Source organism: Fragaria vesca, linkage group LG1 (assembly GCF_000184155.1).
Source record: "Fragaria vesca subsp. vesca linkage group LG1, FraVesHawaii_1.0, whole genome shotgun sequence".
In the NCBI taxonomy this organism is placed as follows: domain Eukaryota; kingdom Viridiplantae; phylum Streptophyta; class Magnoliopsida; order Rosales; family Rosaceae; genus Fragaria; species Fragaria vesca.
Window position 1 is genome coordinate 18,622,548 of NC_020491.1, and position 18,093 is coordinate 18,640,640.

At 37.4% G+C, this 18,093-nt stretch overlaps 1 protein-coding gene across 1 annotated transcript; it reads right to left on the reverse strand.

The window, feature by feature from the left end:
* Positions 1–8,850: 8,850 nt before the first annotated feature.
* On the reverse strand, positions 8,851–17,570 carry LOC101303744 (MATH domain-containing protein At5g43560-like). Its single transcript, XM_004288406.1, has 13 exons — positions 17,414–17,570; positions 16,381–16,606; positions 15,642–15,753; positions 15,316–15,404; positions 15,153–15,221; positions 14,939–15,068; positions 14,480–14,638; positions 13,802–14,150; positions 12,662–12,774; positions 12,341–12,491; positions 11,159–11,631; positions 10,868–11,072; positions 8,851–10,580 (listed from the first exon to the last, which is right to left on the reverse strand). The coding sequence occupies exons 2-13, from the start codon at positions 16,556–16,558 to the stop codon at positions 9,192–9,194; spliced, it is 3,417 nt and encodes a 1,138-aa protein (XP_004288454.1). The 5' UTR covers positions 16,559–16,606; positions 17,414–17,570; the 3' UTR covers positions 8,851–9,191.
* Between the last annotated feature and the right edge of the window lie 523 nt (positions 17,571–18,093).

The following is an 18,093-nucleotide window of genomic DNA, read 5'->3' on the forward strand; positions in this document are numbered from 1 at the left end:
ATTGGTCCTTGCATACTTCGTAATGATTGAAAGTAGTGCAAAGGGTATGAAATATCGATGCATACTCGTGTTATTTAGTTGGATTCTCCTCCATCTCTTGATTTTTTATTTGTTTCTCTGCGCAAAAGTAAGAAATGAGCCTACAGCTTAAAATGATCGAGCTAACCAACTTATTAGCTTACAAAACTGCTGATGGTGAAGTGTCTTGGGTTGGGTTATTCAGGAATTGTCTTAGAATCGAACAGTTAGTAACCCTAATTCATATAGTATGAATAACCCTATGTCTAAGAATATGCGTCTCTATTTGCCTCCGCTGATAAGATATAGATGAAACCTCTTTATGAAGACGGTGCATGGTTGTGATAGTTTAACATTTTTATTCTATGACGGGCAAGATAATATTAATTTCCTCTAATATTTTATCATATTTTATATATGAATTAATTTCAGTTTATCCTTCTGAGATTTGGTGCTAACATCATTTTAGTCCCCATATTTTTAGTTTTGAAAAATTTACCTCATAAAGTTTCCAATTTTCATCTAAAACTTTGAATCTAAATGAAATCATACTCCAGAGGTAACGACACTAGCTCTAACTTTTTAGAAGAAGTATATGTATATAATGATCGATATGTCGCAATATATGATCACATAATATATATATGTGGGCTACCCGTATATGTGTGACCAAGTAATCACGTAAAAAGAGTTAATTTCATATTCTCACAACAGGGCTATGAGATTTTTATTCTACATTTAGATCTGGTGAATGTGTGTATGTAGGTCATGAAAAATCTTCCTCAAATTCAAATCAGCAGGTCAGAAACTCAGAATGAATGAGTAAAATTAGTATACTAGTACTGCATCACATACTCACATAGTACTTACTCAAGTTCATATATATATGTTCTGACTCTACTGAGTTGACAGAGGAAGACATTCATGGCAACTACAGTCTTTAATCCAAAGGACCAGATAGAGAAGAGGAGGCGCGGCGCTGCTAAAGACGAGAAGGAAAAAATCCCAAGGATTTCGATCGCCGTAGCTCTCCCTGCTCGATATCAACCTAAGGTTTCTTGGTATTTCCATCTTGCACTAAGATATAAAAGTGAAGTCGATCTATTTAGGAACGTTGCTTGCAAAAAGAGTTGAACGAATAAATTCACCTAACAGATATACACATAAGCTAGAACCGTCTTTGCATTTTGACATTAGGTAAGTGATGAAAAAGAGAGTATATTTCATACGTACACAACCCATATATGTTCCTTTTTTCGCTTATGAACAAGTTAGAAGCTTTAAAACAAAACACTACAATCATTTCAAAACTTCGGAACTTATATATTGTATATTTCTTGTTTTGATTGCTATTGTGGCTCCATTTGTATGATCGAATGATTCTCTTTCAAAATATTCATTTGTACAGAAACAAGAAACCAAATATACAACACCTTCAGAATGACCTAGCATATTGTACATTTGTCTCAAGTATATTAAAAAGAATATCATCATCCAGCTCCTGCCAAAATGTAGCATTTCGTCAAACAATTGAATCCCTTGCCGGCCACAGACAACTCCAAATCAAGGCCAAAACATTCAGCCCTCGACTCACTTTAAATACCCTATTGATTCGACAGTCCCACGTTCTCAATACCAAAGCTTATTAATCAGTGATCATCAAGATGGCAACAAGTTCTACTTCTACTGGTGAGTTAGGGAATTGTTTACAATTAGTTTCGATCAGTTGATTCATCGAGCTAGCTAGTGTTGTTTAATTGAGGTGTTTGTGGGTTCATCTATCATGTTATTGCAGAAACAAAGTGTTCGTGGCCGGAGCTAGTCGGTACCAAAGGAGAGGAAGCAGCAGCCACCATAGTCAAAGAAAATCCATCTGTCAAGGCGCACACAGTGAACGAAGGATCATTTGTGACCTTTGATATGCGTCGCGACAGAGTTCGGGTCTGGATTGATGAGCGTGGGATTGTCACCAAGGCCCCTAAGATTGGTTGATGAAAAGGATCTGGTTTCATGCGTTTAATTACCTCTGATTGTATTTTCAGGTTTTTGTTACATGAAGTGTGTCTTTGGTATGCAATTTCAAATCGCAAAGAATATTTAAGCTATCAGGTTGTGCATGCTTTATATTTGTAACTCCATTAGTTCTACATGTCTCGAACTCTCGATCATCGATCACTTGGTTCATCCATCCTTTGCTTCTGTGATCTTCACATTCTCTATATATATAAAAAAAAAAAAAATTGGCGATCTCATCCAATGATGGCGTCTTGTGAAGCTCTAAATTGAAAAATTATTAAGACTGGAGGTTTGATTTGAGAAGGTTAAGTCTCAACGATGTCTACATATTAGAGAACACGGTGAACACACGATAGATTAAAAGTAGCTCTTCTTGTAAAAGCTTACTAAAATTAACGTCTAGCTAATAAAACAAACAAAAGAATTATTGCCCTTTTGCTATATAATCACATTCATTTCAGTATAGAGCAGCCTCAGATTAATTAAGAAATTCTCTCACACTACTCATATATGCAAATTTGGTTCAGGACACTCGTCCTCATGAGAGTCATATAGTTAATTGCATACACTTCACAATAATGTATGAAACGGGTTAGGCTTTAATCTCGATCACATATCAACAAGACTCTTATACACTCTACTTAGATTTCTAGTGGAATTGAGATCATAATTCTCTTGGAATGAATTCGATCGACCCGAGCTATAGAACATTAACCTTGGTGACTAAGCTAATAGCTGGTCAACTTTCAAATTGCAAATTTCAAAGCTCAAGGTTGTCGAGTCTACTATGCAAAATTAGTATTTTCCATGAAAGTATGCATGGATTTGCATTAGTACATTTCAAAGTCCATGCCACACCAGTAGTATAAGAATTCTATTAGTATTTCGCTAGCTTGTGGAACTCAAATTCCAGGACCGTATATGTGGACTGGATGGAGAACTAGAGACACAATATATATAATCATCAATCCTATCTGAACGGACTCAATCGATTATTAATTGAAGATAATCCTTAAGATCTCCCAGATTGTAGAACGTGTATTAGCATTTGATCACACACAGAATTCATCGAAAACTTAACAGCTAAAAGTCTAAAGCCAATGCCCATATATATTTCTTGGTCAACTCTAATGCTCATCCATCTGATCTTTGGGCTAGCTAGTATATATGCAAACATGCACTTTCTAAAGTTGTTCATACTTATCTTGATTAGTACGTTCCTGTAAGCTTCTAGGCGATCGAGCTCTGTTCTTGGTCGAACATATCTCCATGCATAGTTTAACCGGTACCCTAAATTTCATTAGAACTATAAACGATCACGAACAAGAAGTGAATGCTTATGAGTCCTACTCCTACATTCATCTTAGTCTATTCATCACTTTATTTCTCTATACTCAATTTTTCTTTTCTCAGCTTTTATTCTTGGAGATTCAACACGTATATGCATGGTGTTATGTATGTGATATTTCTTAAGAAAATGAGTTTTCTCTCAAATTTTACTATATATACTCCTTTTCTATGTCACATGTAGAAGAAAAACTAGTACTTATTATGGCATTAAACCCCACACAACCCGACTCCTTCAATGCATAGGAAATATATGAGCGAAAATTCGATCGATCTTCTAGACTTTCTAGTAGGGCAAGCTTAGCTAGGTCCTTTTCGTTCCCTTTTCTGTGGATGTATAGCTAGCTCAATCAGTCAGATCATTACGCGGAAACATTTATCATCAATCCATGCTAACCGAGCTGGCTCCTTTTCGTTCCGATCATTACTCAAAAAACCAACTTAATTGCTACGTTCTCTTCTAGCTAGGGATATGCATGAGATGAATACCCACAATAGGATTGATAGGACCCTTACGCATGCAGGAGCACCTATAAATACTATGTTGTCTTTCCTATCGTTTAATCCACTCCAAATTAATCATTCACAAAACTCTGTCTCTCTTTTCTCGTCAGTACTCCACACACACAAATACAAGATGAAAGCTACCAGAAAGAATCGTCTTTTGAAAATAGCTGAAATGGTCCTCATTATCAACTTCATATTTACCTCATCAAACAATGCTGCTACTCGAGCAACGGCTAGGCCTTTAACTCATTATGAAAAACCAGCATTAGTGAAAGGCTTTAAGCTCATCGAGATCGATAGAGCACCATTGCCACCTGCCGGGCCTTCAAGATGCACCAACATTCCTGGCCACAACAACCATAAGGATGTAAGTTGTCCAAGCCCGACCTTGCGTCCTTGAACCAGCCGTATGTAGTGGTCTCTTATCAGATATATGAATTCGGAGCCACATATAGGGCTACAGTTTCTACTTACTACGTACTAGAGCCACCAGTAGTAGTGTTGAACTTCTATTATAATCAACTACAGTTCCATAACAAATTGATAAACATGTAAAATTTTAATACAAGTTAATAAATCTCGTACAATTCTATTATCTTTAGTTCTTTACCTTCTCATATTGGCAATATAAATCTCGTACGCTCTCAGAAATACTAGTATCTGGTACTGTTCGATTCAGGGTTTTCACACGTCTATGTTTCTTCACTTTCATGTTTGATTCCACATTTCAGAGTTTTGACGATAGCTATAGGTCAACAGTTGACTAGTATATGGAGCAAAATCCATCTTCGTTCAAGTAAGTAGATAATGTTCCCACTGCTGCTGATTCACCATTTCCATTCCCGTCACCATGCTCGTTCAGTTTGAGATTGGCCGATCAAGTAAGAGTGTTGGGGATTAAGAGAGGTGCTTGTGCGTTCTATAAGGGAAGATTATCGAGGGCTATTCGCTTCCATGTTGGACTGCATCCAAGCTAGTTGTCCGAAGCATTACTTTAGGAATTTTGGCATGAGGAGAAGACGATACATCTATAAGAGGTAACTATAGTTTTCTCAATGCAAAAAAATTTAACCAGGAAAGTTCTCTACTCTTGATTAATGTTACAAATGGTTAACTTTATACGATGAATTGTCATCACAAAAAAAAACAAAAATTATACCAAGAATGTTAGATTGTGAATGTTCAACATTCTAACTTTAAACTAATCTCTGAAATTTCAAAAATCTTGACTAATTTCACGGCAGATGCATGATATTTTTGAAAATCTTCAGTGTAGGGAATTGGGGAAACAAGCATTTGTCTAGACTAATACACCTTGGCGGCTTGCCCAATTTGGCAACATGTACTGCTAATTAACACGTTTTAAATCCCACAATTTTCCTCATAATATATCCACAAGCATGAATAACATGAAACAAATTAAGCAATACAATCACTAATCCATGAGCCTTTTGCTCATAAATCATTCAGATTCCAATAATGAATAGCAGCATATATGGAGCACATGAAAATTGGTTAATAAATCCACGCTAGCTATAATCAATTTAAGAATATTATAAAGCTTCATGTTCTTGAATCTGGGGATTAATTATATTTGTAGCTGTGAAGAGCATGCTTGTTCCTCTAAAACACTTTTTAGTTGTTTAATGAGTAAAAACCTTCACATGTTGTATATATTATTCAGTGCAGATCTTTCAAATCTTGGTTAGCTTAATTATAATTCGAGCATGTGTGTGTTTCTGTTATCAATAGTAGTAATTACTAATTAGCATAATTAACTTAGTGCTTAATTATCTATAATCATCATTCTGGATATTGATAAACTTGGTGCTTCACTAACCCTTAGGTTTCTTCTTTTCTATGGTTAACCAACTTTCTCATGCACCCTCCTAGTCCTACATTAATCGTGTTAATTAGTAACTCTTAACAATTGTTAACTCTACTAAAGAGCTTCGGTCAAAGAATAGCTGCCGTTGCCGATTGCCGAACAAGAGCATGGTCAGCTTGATACCGTGTACGGGTTTCTTTCTCTTGGCCAAATTAACCTCCAACTATGCTAATTTGTTCCATTTAGGTGACCTTTTCTTCTTCATGTATCCCTTAGTCGATGGATGGACATGCGAATGCAAAACATATGAAACTTAGAGCATCTCCAACAGCTTCCTCATTTTCTTGATTTTAACTATTTTGGGAAATATTTGGTGGTTTTGTGGTCCAACAGCTTCCCTATCTCATTCCCCAAAATGGGGATGGAGAAGAAAGAGAAACACTCCTTCCTCAAATTTACAGCAAAGTCTTCATTCTCCAAATATTAATTATTCACGTGCTTCAACGATAAGAACAAAAATCTAGAATATTTTATTAGGTAATTTACGTTACAATGAAATATATGATTTTTTTGTTGTTATTATTAATAATCATATATCGTTTTTTATTGTTGTAATAAATGCCGAAATCTCCAAAATTGAGAAGCTGTTGGAGTTGGAGCATAAATTTTTTGAAGATTTTAGTTTTTGCTTTCCCATTTTAGAGAAATTTTGGAGAAATTGTTGGAGATGCTCTTATAATGCCAGCTTTGTAGTAGTGAGCATTTACCCTCGATCAAGTACAAACTAGCCGCTAGGGTTATCTCAATTTTGTTTGTTGGTCTTTGCTGTAATACACTAGTTCATCAGACAAGAATATATATATATGCACAAAAGATCTTCAAATACAAAGGCAACTCGATCTCTTACATGAATGAATCAAATTTGTATATACGAAATGAAAGAAGTACATAATTAGATGTACAAACTGCTTGTGAAATTGTTACAAGCAAGAAAAAGAGAAAACCATTGAGCTAGCTATGCTCATGTATAATGACCTGTAATTAGATCGCATGTCGTTATTCATCCGAATTCAATCAGCAAAATCAACAGGAAACTCATACTTCAAGTCCTCAAAAGTTCATCCACTCCTTGGTGTTTGATCTGATGTCAATATTTCTGATTGGTAGCCACACCAAACTGAGCCACAAGACGAGGATAAGCAGAAGCATGATGATGATGAGGCTGGCCATGCCCTCCCGCAAAGTTCTTCACTTTCAGAGGAGGGCAACTCGATCCTCCTGTACCGGGTATGTAGGTGCAACTAGAGGATCCAGTTGGAGGGGTCTCACCTCTAGGAAGGGACTGTAAGCTCATCAGTTCTTGCTTCACTAGCATTCCATCATTGTAGAGTACCCTACTAGCTCTGTTGGGTTGTACATGTAGAACACAAAGAAGCAGCAGCACAGCCAAAGCGGTATTCACAAGCCCCATTAGCTTTGTATTTGAAGAATGATAACTTCATAAGGGAAATAATGATGGTATTTATAGCTAAACCCTTTGAGGAACTTAGTGACTAATTGTATTAGTTTGGAGGATTTTGACTGTTGACTACTGGGTTTTTAGAAACCTTTCTTTAACAGATCATGGTATATAGATTAAAGCTTGACATAATTGAATAGGTCATAAGAAACTTAGCAACAAGGAGACGAATTTGAACTTAAATCCCAAGACCAATCACGTACCCATCTGATTCATATTTTCATAGGTATTGTATTTGTATGTTGATATTATATGAGACAACTTTACGGTCTTATGGGGATGAAGATTTTTGTTTCTTTCCCTTCTCACACGCAATCAACCAAAGAGTATCAACGAGTAGGGAAGTTCCTTGTAATCAGTGGCGTAGGGAGGGTAGGGCGAGAAGGGTCAATTGACCCTTCTAGCTATTTGAATTAAACAGCCATTGGTTGAAATATTTGGTAATCACATATATAAACTATAATTAATGACCCTCCTCACATAAGAAAATCTGTAAAATTGAAAGGGAAGATGATCAAAAGTTTTGATCTTATGGCCCATTCACCCCACAAGTCCAGTGTTTGGACGGGTGTCCACCATGTTTTGACTTTTTACTGCATTTTATTTATTAAGTGGCCAATTAATAATGATTATGTCCCATAAATCAACACAGTTAAACAATATATATTTAGATTTATACACCGAAGAATGTAATATAAAGTAATATATATATAATATTTTTTTAACAATGGATGTAATTTATGTTATTTGATGAATTTGAAGTTCATCTTTGTCCAAACCCCCACCAATAACCAAGATTGATTGGGTTAAATAATTTATTAAATGCTGATTTAGTATGAAGGATATAGGTTACTTAAAAAGAGTTAAGTTTTGACCCTTCTAAGTAATATTTCTGGCTACGCCACTGCTTGTAATTGGAAAATTATGCCTCTATGTTAAATGATTATATTCCATTAGTCACACAGATAGTACATGTTACGTGAGAGGCATCCTCGAGTCCCCTGTGACGATTGCCAATTCGATTCCAGACAGTACTCGTCTATTGCTCTTGGTTACTAACAGGATTCAGGTACGATAGACATGAGAATATATACTTATATAGACCTTTTCTCTGCCTCTTCAATACCGCACTCACATAAACAAACAAGAACTAGGAAACACAATAAGAAAGTTGCTTAAATAAAAGTGTGTCCAACTCCCTTTCATAGTCCTATGGTATCCTCCGGTACCAAGGTTATGCTAAAATAATACCAACGCACCAGCTTGTAATATGGACAGTTTAATCCAGACCTTCAAAACAGAATATTGTCAAAACAGAATTTCGCCAAAAAAATTATAAAAAAAACCAGATTGTCTCAAATAGAAATCAAACTTTTAGCTTCATCGTTCTACCTCCCTTTTTGAGACCTCGAGGTCCGACCACATTTGGGGATATCACCAAATTGGTGACAGTTTAACACCTTGTTGGTGTACGTGGGCTCTAGTTGACAGTGTTGATCGCCAGTGACTGTGACCGGTGGCCTGAGACCGGAAAGTCGAGAATGGTAGTGATGGCTAAGAATGTGTGGTTTTATTTCTTTTCAATTTAGAGACGAGTGAAAGTTTCCAAAGAATTGGGACATAAAGAGTTAAAGACCATGCCATTTGGTAGGGAATACAAAACCAGATAAACTGCAAATTTATGAGGACCACTAGCCACCCTGGGATTGAGGCCAAAGAGTTGCAGTCAAAAAATTCAAGCAAACTTCAACCAAGAAAACTGAAACCCCAGGGCACGTTATAGCTTCATTTCTAACTTAAGAAAAGGCTGGAAGAAACACTCTTTACAAAATGTTTTCTTACGAAAAAGATTACAACCTCACTCCAAATGTAAAGACCCAGTAATTTCCTCAGATACATTATTACAACAGGCAGTAACCCACTAATTTGTGGGATGACTCCGTTGTTTCATTCTCTTCACTGACCATTTGAAGGCCGGAATACAGTGTAACCGTTCATTCCACATGTCATATTTGAATAATCCGGATTGTAGTATGGGAAACCATCATTGTCGGTACTCCTCATGCCTTGTAAAGATATATCTGAACCAGCCACCTGCCACTGGTTATGATGGTTTACATCAATCTGCCCGTTCACATAAGTTAAAGCACCTGCTTGCGGAGTAAATTCTCGAAGTGATTCAAAGTGGCCTCCTAACATGTAGCCTCTCTGGAACCCATCATCTTGGTAACTCCGTGTCCGCTCAAACCTACAAGAGCTGGTTGCAGAATCCATGTCGCTAGATGTGCCCAAATCACCAGGATAAGAAAACTGACGATTTAAATGGCTTGGCCCATTGCTGAAGGAGTGAAAAGCCGAACTCCCTGTAGCTCCCCCAAAGCCATGTTCATCATCAAGCAGATCATTGATGATGTCAATGTGGGGGAAGTCATCTGCTGCTGATACACCTTGGGTCTGGCGACCAGATGTACAAGCCGGGAACTCGGTGGAGAACTGTTCATGTTGCCCACCATGCAAAGGCTGGTAGAAATCCAAACTTTGATCATTAAGCAAGGACGAATGATCATAGTTCATGCCGTTACTTGATTCCCTTTGTGAATTCTCCATCCACTGTGGTCCGTTATGCAGCACATCCCGAGTCACCATGCCAAATGGGAAGCCGGATTTAACCGTGTTTGTATCCATTACTTCAGGACTCTGGGGTATGAACATTGGGGTAGATACCACAGTTGGTGGAGGTTGGGAGTATGATGGAGATGGTTTCACTGTTGAGCTCAGGGAGCTGGTATGTGTGAAACCTGTTGATCCCGTCGGAACGTGGTTGCCAAGTATGGCATTTCTATATGACTGGGGAGCATAACTATGAGTTGCTGCCGATGGATCAGGACCTAATCGACCAGCAGCACTCACTGAACGGGCAAGCAGAGGAGATGTCTGAACCATAGAAACCACAGTAGATGTTGGCGGCCTGGGACCAGGAACAAGAGGAGCACTGGAGGGCCTAGACACTACCGGTACTTGTTGGGCCATGGCTTTTTCAGCTGGTTTTGGAGTTGCAGCCTTTTCAGTATCAGGTCTGGACATGCCATTACTCTGGGATGACAGAGTCAAAGGAGCCACTCTGTCAGTCTGTGGTATGCTAACCGAGGTTGCTTTCTTAAGAGGAATAGACTCAGTAGTGGCACTGCCCTGGCACTCCGACTTTGATCGACCAGTCGATGATACATTTTTGGAAGGGCTTTCAGGAGATGACGTCACTGCTGGTGTCTTCTCTTTCGTAGGTCTTTCCAAATCAACCTGATCTTTGATGCTCAATTTTTTCTGCAGTTTAACGACTTCTTCCTCCTATAACATTATAGAGACAATAATTACACCTTGTTTTACATAACTAACGAATATCTACAATTTTTGTGGAGGTAAATGTGTACCTTCCTAATACAGTTCAGGAATATTCTAAATGATGCAAACACAATTAGAAAAGTAAAACGGAAAAAAAAAAAAACAAGAAAACAAAAAAAAATAGAACAAGTAATAACGATAAGTTTTAGATAGTGGAAGCACACAATGGAAAAAGCAAACATTAGAGCCCAGGAGCCAACATAAACTTATAAGGCAAGGATAAATGATCTCACCTTCTTAACCACATGCTGCTCCAGCCACTTAATCCGATCCTGCAATGAGTGAACAGCTGGCTCAGACTCAGATTCAGTCACCTTACTACTTCCTGAGACATCATTCTGATTTCCCGCATCTGCAACAGGTCCAGAAGGTTGATTATCCATCTCATTTGACCAATTATTCCCATCAACCGTTGCTTTACCCCGTTGCTGTTTCCCCCTGCAATTTCAAATTCAGCAAATTGATCATGTACCTTGTATAATCGTTTCTGTAATCATAGAAAAAGAAAGGCTAGCTGAATATACCTGCTAGGTGATTTTTGAGTCTTGTAATTAGAAAAGGAGTTCCCTTTATATGGCCCATTCATTACCACTGATGGGACTGAATCGGTAGAACATGTTGAGGAACTATCATCCATCAGAGATGGGCTTTTTTTCTCTGATACTCCATTTTGCACAGATGAGAGACCACTAATTCCACTGCTACTGGGTTCTGTGGGAGGATGGATTTCTGAAGTGTCGGTGTCCCAATTGACTGGACTAGCATCTCTGTCTTCAGAATCAGGTTGAGGTACTTCAGCAACACCATCCGCTGAATCAGACACGTCAGATACATCTTCCACTATATCTGCCTTTTCAACCACAGGTTGCTCCTCATCCTTCGTATAGACTTTCAGTTCATCAATAGGTAGTTCTTGTAGTTTCTCTGGTATTGCTACGCCAGGCCTATCTTCCCTCCCTTTGTCCTTTCCCTTCCTGTTGTTCCTTTTTTGTTTAGCCTGTGGAAAAGCAAAGGGTCTTTGTAAAGAATCTAAAGAACAGGTAAGAAATTATTTAACCACCTTTAAATCTAACCAAGAATATTTTCCCCTCATAGTTGTGATTTCAGCCTAGATGTTAACAGAAACGTTGCATTTGTACATTAGATTATCTTTTGCCCCTACAAATCAGCAGAGTTTTTATTAACAAGTTTTAGCCCTCAATAATAAGTTAATAACCACATTACAAGAATAAAGGAAGACTCGTAAAAAGGATCCTTCAAGGAAGTGTGCAGTCTTCAAATTTTTACATAGAAAATAAACAGTCCACAACAGTTGAAGAAACCAAATTGTTTTGACCAAGATAAAAAAGAATAAAACATAATGAATGCAATCCACAATTAACATCAAGCTATCGGCATTGCTCCAAATATGTCAACATTTATGTGTCATACATTGGTCAATATACATAAAAACCACATTGATTAAAAACAAGTAACAAAAGCATAAAAATCACATGCCTGGCAGCACTTTCCTGAAAAACAAAAATAATTTTTTTTATTAAATGTTAATTATATCATTTATATGATTTGTTAGTTTAAATTGAGATTATAAATACAACCTTCTGCTGACAACTGCAGAGGAAAGAGTTTCAAAGACTCGATGCTGAATCTAACTAATAAGCATTGGGGAATCCAATAATTCTAAGCTAAAAGCATTAAAACCGGACCTGTTTTTTCTTCGACTTCTTTTCCTTCTCAGTTGCTCCACGTTTTGCCTTCTGGTCAGTCTCAGCTTGCCATGCTGCTTCTTCCTCACGGATGAGCTCCTCTTGTCTCTTCAATGCAACGGATTCATGATAGGCCACTTCAATTTTATTACTGCATATATGATGAAGAGGCAGATCCATTATTACATAAAAGAATGCATGAGATGGGTACTTGGAATCATATTTGCAGCTAACACAAAACAAGCCAAAAGTACTAGAGCAATACATATAACATGTTACAGAAAAGAAAAATATATTTAAGGCTTTAAGCTTATAGAAGACCTGAAAATATGGGCAAGGACAAATATCTCAACAGTCCTACGACCCAATTCCGTAAGCCGTCTTTCATCTCGCTCAATAGAATCCTTATTGAAGTCCTCACCAGAATTTCCATCCTACGCAGAATGAAGAAAGCTTCAGACATCAAACCTTAATAAGTGAAACTTACAAAAATATTCAGCAAAATACGTCACATCACCAGCAATCCAGCATACTCGATCATACACTCAATCTTAATGCATTATGTATCCTCAATAATTTGATTATTGTTACACATGACTAAGATGTTTTTTGTTAGCAACTACATTCATCATTATATGAATTGTCACTCAATTGAAGAAGTAATTGGTATACAGCCCTTCTCAGTAGAGCACTGACATCAATAAACCGTAACCCTTAGTAACAAAATCTAGTAATCAACCACAAGATTGAGCTGCTCAGGAGGAGGATACACCAGTCGGTGGAAAGGGTCATTCAACACCATGATATGCTGCTAATAAAACCAATCAAATCACGCACACAATCTTATTACATTATTGTTACACATATCATAAGATGTTTTTGTCAGCAACTACATTCATCGTCATATGAATTGTCACTCAGTTGAAAAAGTACTTGCTATACAGTCCTTATCAGTAGAACACTGACATCAATAAATAGTCACACTTTGAAACAAAATCTAGTAATCGACCAAAACATTGAACTTCTCAGGAGGATAAACTAGTTGGTGGAAAGGGTCAAACAACATCATGATATACTGGTAATACTTGTAATAAATACTATATAATATATCAGTCCATTCAAAATATCCACATGCTCAATAACATCATAAATCACACTAGGGACTGAGGAAAGACGCAGCAGGTTTTGCCCAGAACATAGTTACTGCATCCAAATCCTAATCTTTTTAACAGTTGAAATTCCCCCAAACCAACTTCATACCCCAGCCGTGAAAGACAATGGGAGCAAACAGTGGGCCTGACTATTCCTACTAACCTAGATCCCACTTTGCAACAACTTACGCTATGTCCAGACAGTATCATCTTTTGAAAACCAAACACATAACGCACATCATTATGACTTGAACAGATCAGAGAAATCAATAGAAAATTCACTGGTCATCTTAAGAAGTTAGCAACTCACTTTAGTACGATTTTGAGGACCTTTCTCATCTTTTGGAGGTAAAGGTTCAACAGCAGCCCTCTCAAGTAGCTTTAAAACATCATCCACCAATACAAACATATCTTTCTCGACACGAACAATCGGTGCTGGACTTTCCTCAGCATCCAATAATTTCAACTTACTTTTCTTGCATTTAGTCTGGCCTTCAAGTGCTTTTAAACCACTATACAATGAATCCATTACCAATGTAGATGTGACTTCCTTTTCAATAAAAAAGTGCTTAACAACTACTTTCAGAACTGCATCCATCTTTTCCCTGGACATACGGCGCCTAGCATTTTGTTCAATTCCCAACCAGAACGAGCAGAAGCTGCAATCATTACCACAAGAAGTTATCAAACAATGTAACCAGTAAGACAATAAGTAACAAATGTGCAAACAAACAAGCATGTGGGATACAAATGTGTGAGTAATCAGTGTGCTAACATCACATACAAAGATAAGAATGTTGAATAATATTCAACAAAGTATCGACGTTAATAAAATTCACCAGATAAGTATAAATCCTTTAAATTCATGTCATCCATGTTCCTAAGATCACACACAGTGACTTCCCCATATAAACATTGTATATTAAAAGCAAATGGAAACCGATAAGCTGCAACATGATATGAAGTTCCGAAGGCTACAATGGAATACCTTGACCATCTAGCTTTATCATCTATCAACTTTCCAAGTTTGCTTCTCCTCTCTTCCACAAAACGACGGCAGATTTGCTCTACATTTGTCAAGTACACCCTAACAAGTTCTCTCCTATATTGACAATCAAGGCAGCGAAATGGCCGGTCTGCTTTCTCTCTACAAAGCCAGAAACAAAATAACAATGATGCTCACAAACACCGCTAAAGTGCATGAAAAATAAACATATAAGCAGCACAACCAAGCCACCAAATCAAACTTCAAATCCCAAAACGAAAAGGTTTTGAGTTTTAAAAGGGGAAGAAACAATAATAAGAATTGCATTGAAGAGGACCACAAGAAGGGGATGTCCTCCTAACACTACAGATGAGAAAACTGAATCTACAATTGAAATACATAAACCACAAGAAACGGATTGGTGCTGCAGTTAAAAGATCAAAAAATAAAGTCATAGTAAACCTGATAACTTGAACTTGAGCCTTTATTATAAGCGTGTCAGCATCAATAAACCCATCTAGTACTTTTGAAAGCTCCATAAATTTTTTCCACCCCCAGTCATGCTCTTTCTTCCAAAATCGATGTAATGTATCTGCAAAAGTTTCAAAATTTCTCAAATACAGTCATGGTTATATATGGAAATCCCACTACAACAGTAGATGACAAACCAACCAACCTGAGTATTTCGACTTCTTGGGATCTTTATTCACCACAGCTATGGTAAACTGCGCAAAATGACTCCAACCTATTGAAAAAACAACGGGAGCTGTATGAATACAATCAACAACTCAGGAAATTTGTGACCAAAAAAAACTACTAACAGATTAAATATAACACACCTGGAAGAAGTTTGTCATGATTAGCTACACACAGAAACAAGGAGAGATGATTGCATACATCGCAACCTTGTGGGTAGATTAAAATGTACCTGCCAGAAGTAACAACCAGTTCAAAACTAGCAAGTGCAATCTTCTTTTTATAGGAAACAAGATGTGCCTTGATATGTCTTGCATAGTTAGTTAGTTACTGATTAACAGTGATACAGATACATGAAATATATGGTTGGGTGCATGTTTCATGGAAGTTGCTGCAGCATATAGGTTGACTGAAAAACAAAACCCAGAAAAAAAAATCACAAAAAAAAATCATATCATGAGTTGCGTACCATTTGTAGCCGCCAACTTCAAATGCATTACTACGAAGTTCCCTTTTGTTAATCTGAGAAAATTTCTCAATCTTCCAGGTATATTTTCCATAGAGCTCAGACGGTTTTGGTCCTATAAGGAAGTTAAAAGATTTGTGATTTATCTAACTAGTAAAAAGAACATCCGCAGAATATGAGTATAGCAACTCGGGAATAAAATATACATAAAGTTAAACTAGAGGAGAGAGAACTTGGAACGACTATGTTGAAGAGTAGGAACCTCATCACATGTTTCAAGTGTAATAGGTATTTGCACAGAAATGAAGACAAAAGAAAATTGCTTTTGAAATTTACTTTTTTTCCATTTCAAATGGGAATAATCTCCAGCATATCTTTGCCTTCCTCCGTACTTGCAAAGTTTTACAACAAACCAAGCAAAGGATCGCAAAGTGGCACTATCTATCTGGGAACACCTAAATTCTCTATATTGACCAACCCACAAGGTGATTTGGAGAGATAAGCTCAAAAGAGTGCAATAGTTCAACACATTTGAATCAATACTACGTAATACAAACTTAATTATAAAAATCAAATAGCAAAATCTGTGACAGTGACGGTCAATTTGAAGCAATCCACATATATTGTACCCGAATTTTCAAAAGGATGGGACCAAAGAATACGCAATCTGAAGCACAAAACAAGGCAACAAATAAATATGTGTTCAGAAGGCAATAATAATACAAGAAAACTAAATCCATACCACCATCATCATCGTCATCAGAGTCCCAATAAGGTGGCGAGGTAGATGGGGTTCCATTTTCCACCTGCTCAGATGACCGCCATTCTGCTAGTGCTTCCCCAGAGAGGCAACGCTGCCCACTTGAAATCCCCTCTGTAGACCTTCCTACTCCCGAATCCTCACTAGAAACCCCAGCCATTTCTCACTCCCAAACTCCAGTCCCACACCACTTCTTCAACCCTGTTCACTAGAAAGGAAGAAACAACAAAACTAATCAATATAAAATTCCAACCCGGAATTCATTAAAACACATTGTACACATTGCACGCATTTTCCTTTTCCCCAACTCAACCGTAATGCCGAAAGTCCCAAAAATAAAGCAATCATCATATCCAAAACAACACATGCATTTCATCATTTCGAATTACAGGGGGCCAAAGTTTTAACAAAGTAGTACCCTCAACACATTCAAAAAATTCATTTCTGATTGATTGCTAGTGCAAATGTAACGAGATAACATGGGAAAACACCAGTAATTAATTTCGACATAACGAAACAGAAACCTCAGCTCAAGTGACTAATGGTGATCCATTAACATCACTAAATAGTCAAACCCTCAAATAGCATAAGAAAATTTGAATCTCTATGATCCTCTGGAACCATTCAACTCCATCACTGAACCAAAAACCCACATGCGAGAAAAACGAAACCGCAATAAACCCTGAAATCAAAACTCCAAAACTCACAAAACACAAGCTGAAATGAACCCAAAAAAGACAAAAATGCAAATTGAAAATCGATCAAAAACCCTAAAAAAAAAGTCAGAAACCATTTCCGACGAAAACCCAATTCCACCAAACTGAAACCCAATACAAAACGCCATGGAATTCGAAACCCCGGAGCTAAGATCGCGGAGAATCAATCCCCTCGAGGCCGCGATCACCATAGAAACCCTATTCAGTCACAGATTGAATTTTTTTTTTTCAATTGGGAAATTGTGAGATACAGAAAAAATTAGGAGACGACGTCGTATGGATCGAATAGTGATACGAACCTCAACCTGTAACGAAGACCAGAGTTTATTGTTCACAATGGCCGACGGAAGAAACCTCTGAGATTCTAGAGAGAGAGAAAGGGGGGCTCGAAGGAGCAGCAGGCAGAGAGAGAGAAAGAGAGAAGAAGAGAGATAGAATTGAGCCAAGGCGGAACCCAAAAAAGAAATTCCAAATTTTTATTTATTTTTATTTTCTTTTCTTTCCCTTGTTTCATTCTTTTTAACCAATTGGAGATGGTGATTTACTTATTTTGCTTTCTTAGTTTCCTTTTCTGAGAGTGGAAAAGAATATATAAAATAAAATACTTTAATTGAATGCCATGGTAGGAAGGATTGATTTTGTAATAAATTGGGAAGGAAAAGAGTTGAGGAAAAATAAAAGGGTTTTACCATGGGGTCGGTGGAAAATGCAGGGAGCAGAGCAAATCTATGGTTATTGATTAGGAGGAATTTGTTCAGTGCTGTTGGACCTTATTTAGGTTTTGTGCGTTACCCTGCTACGTTAGAGCAAGTCCATCCGGTGGGAAAAAAATCTAACTCAGGTTGAATCCACATAGGCAAAGTAACCCAGCTTAAATTTTTTTGCTTCCACCCATAAATGACTTATCTCCCCAATCCAACCTATATTAGATTTTTGGGGAGATATCTAACCCAGTGAGAGGAGAACACCAGCCCAGACG

Bases quoted from the DNA above. Each gene is read 5' to 3' on its own strand.
- LOC101303744 (XM_004288406.1), bottom strand. From the start codon at position 16,558: ATGGCTGGGGTTTCTAGTGAGGATTCGGGAGTAGGAAGGTCTACAGAG. The intron at 15,222-15,315 runs GTGTGTTATATT...TTTTTTCAATAG, and splicing joins TCATGACAAACTTCTTCCAG to GTTGGAGTCATTTTGCGCAG. The intron at 10,581-10,867 runs GTGAGATCATTT...ATAATGTTATAG, and splicing joins AGCAGCATGTGGTTAAGAAG to GAGGAAGAAGTCGTTAAACT.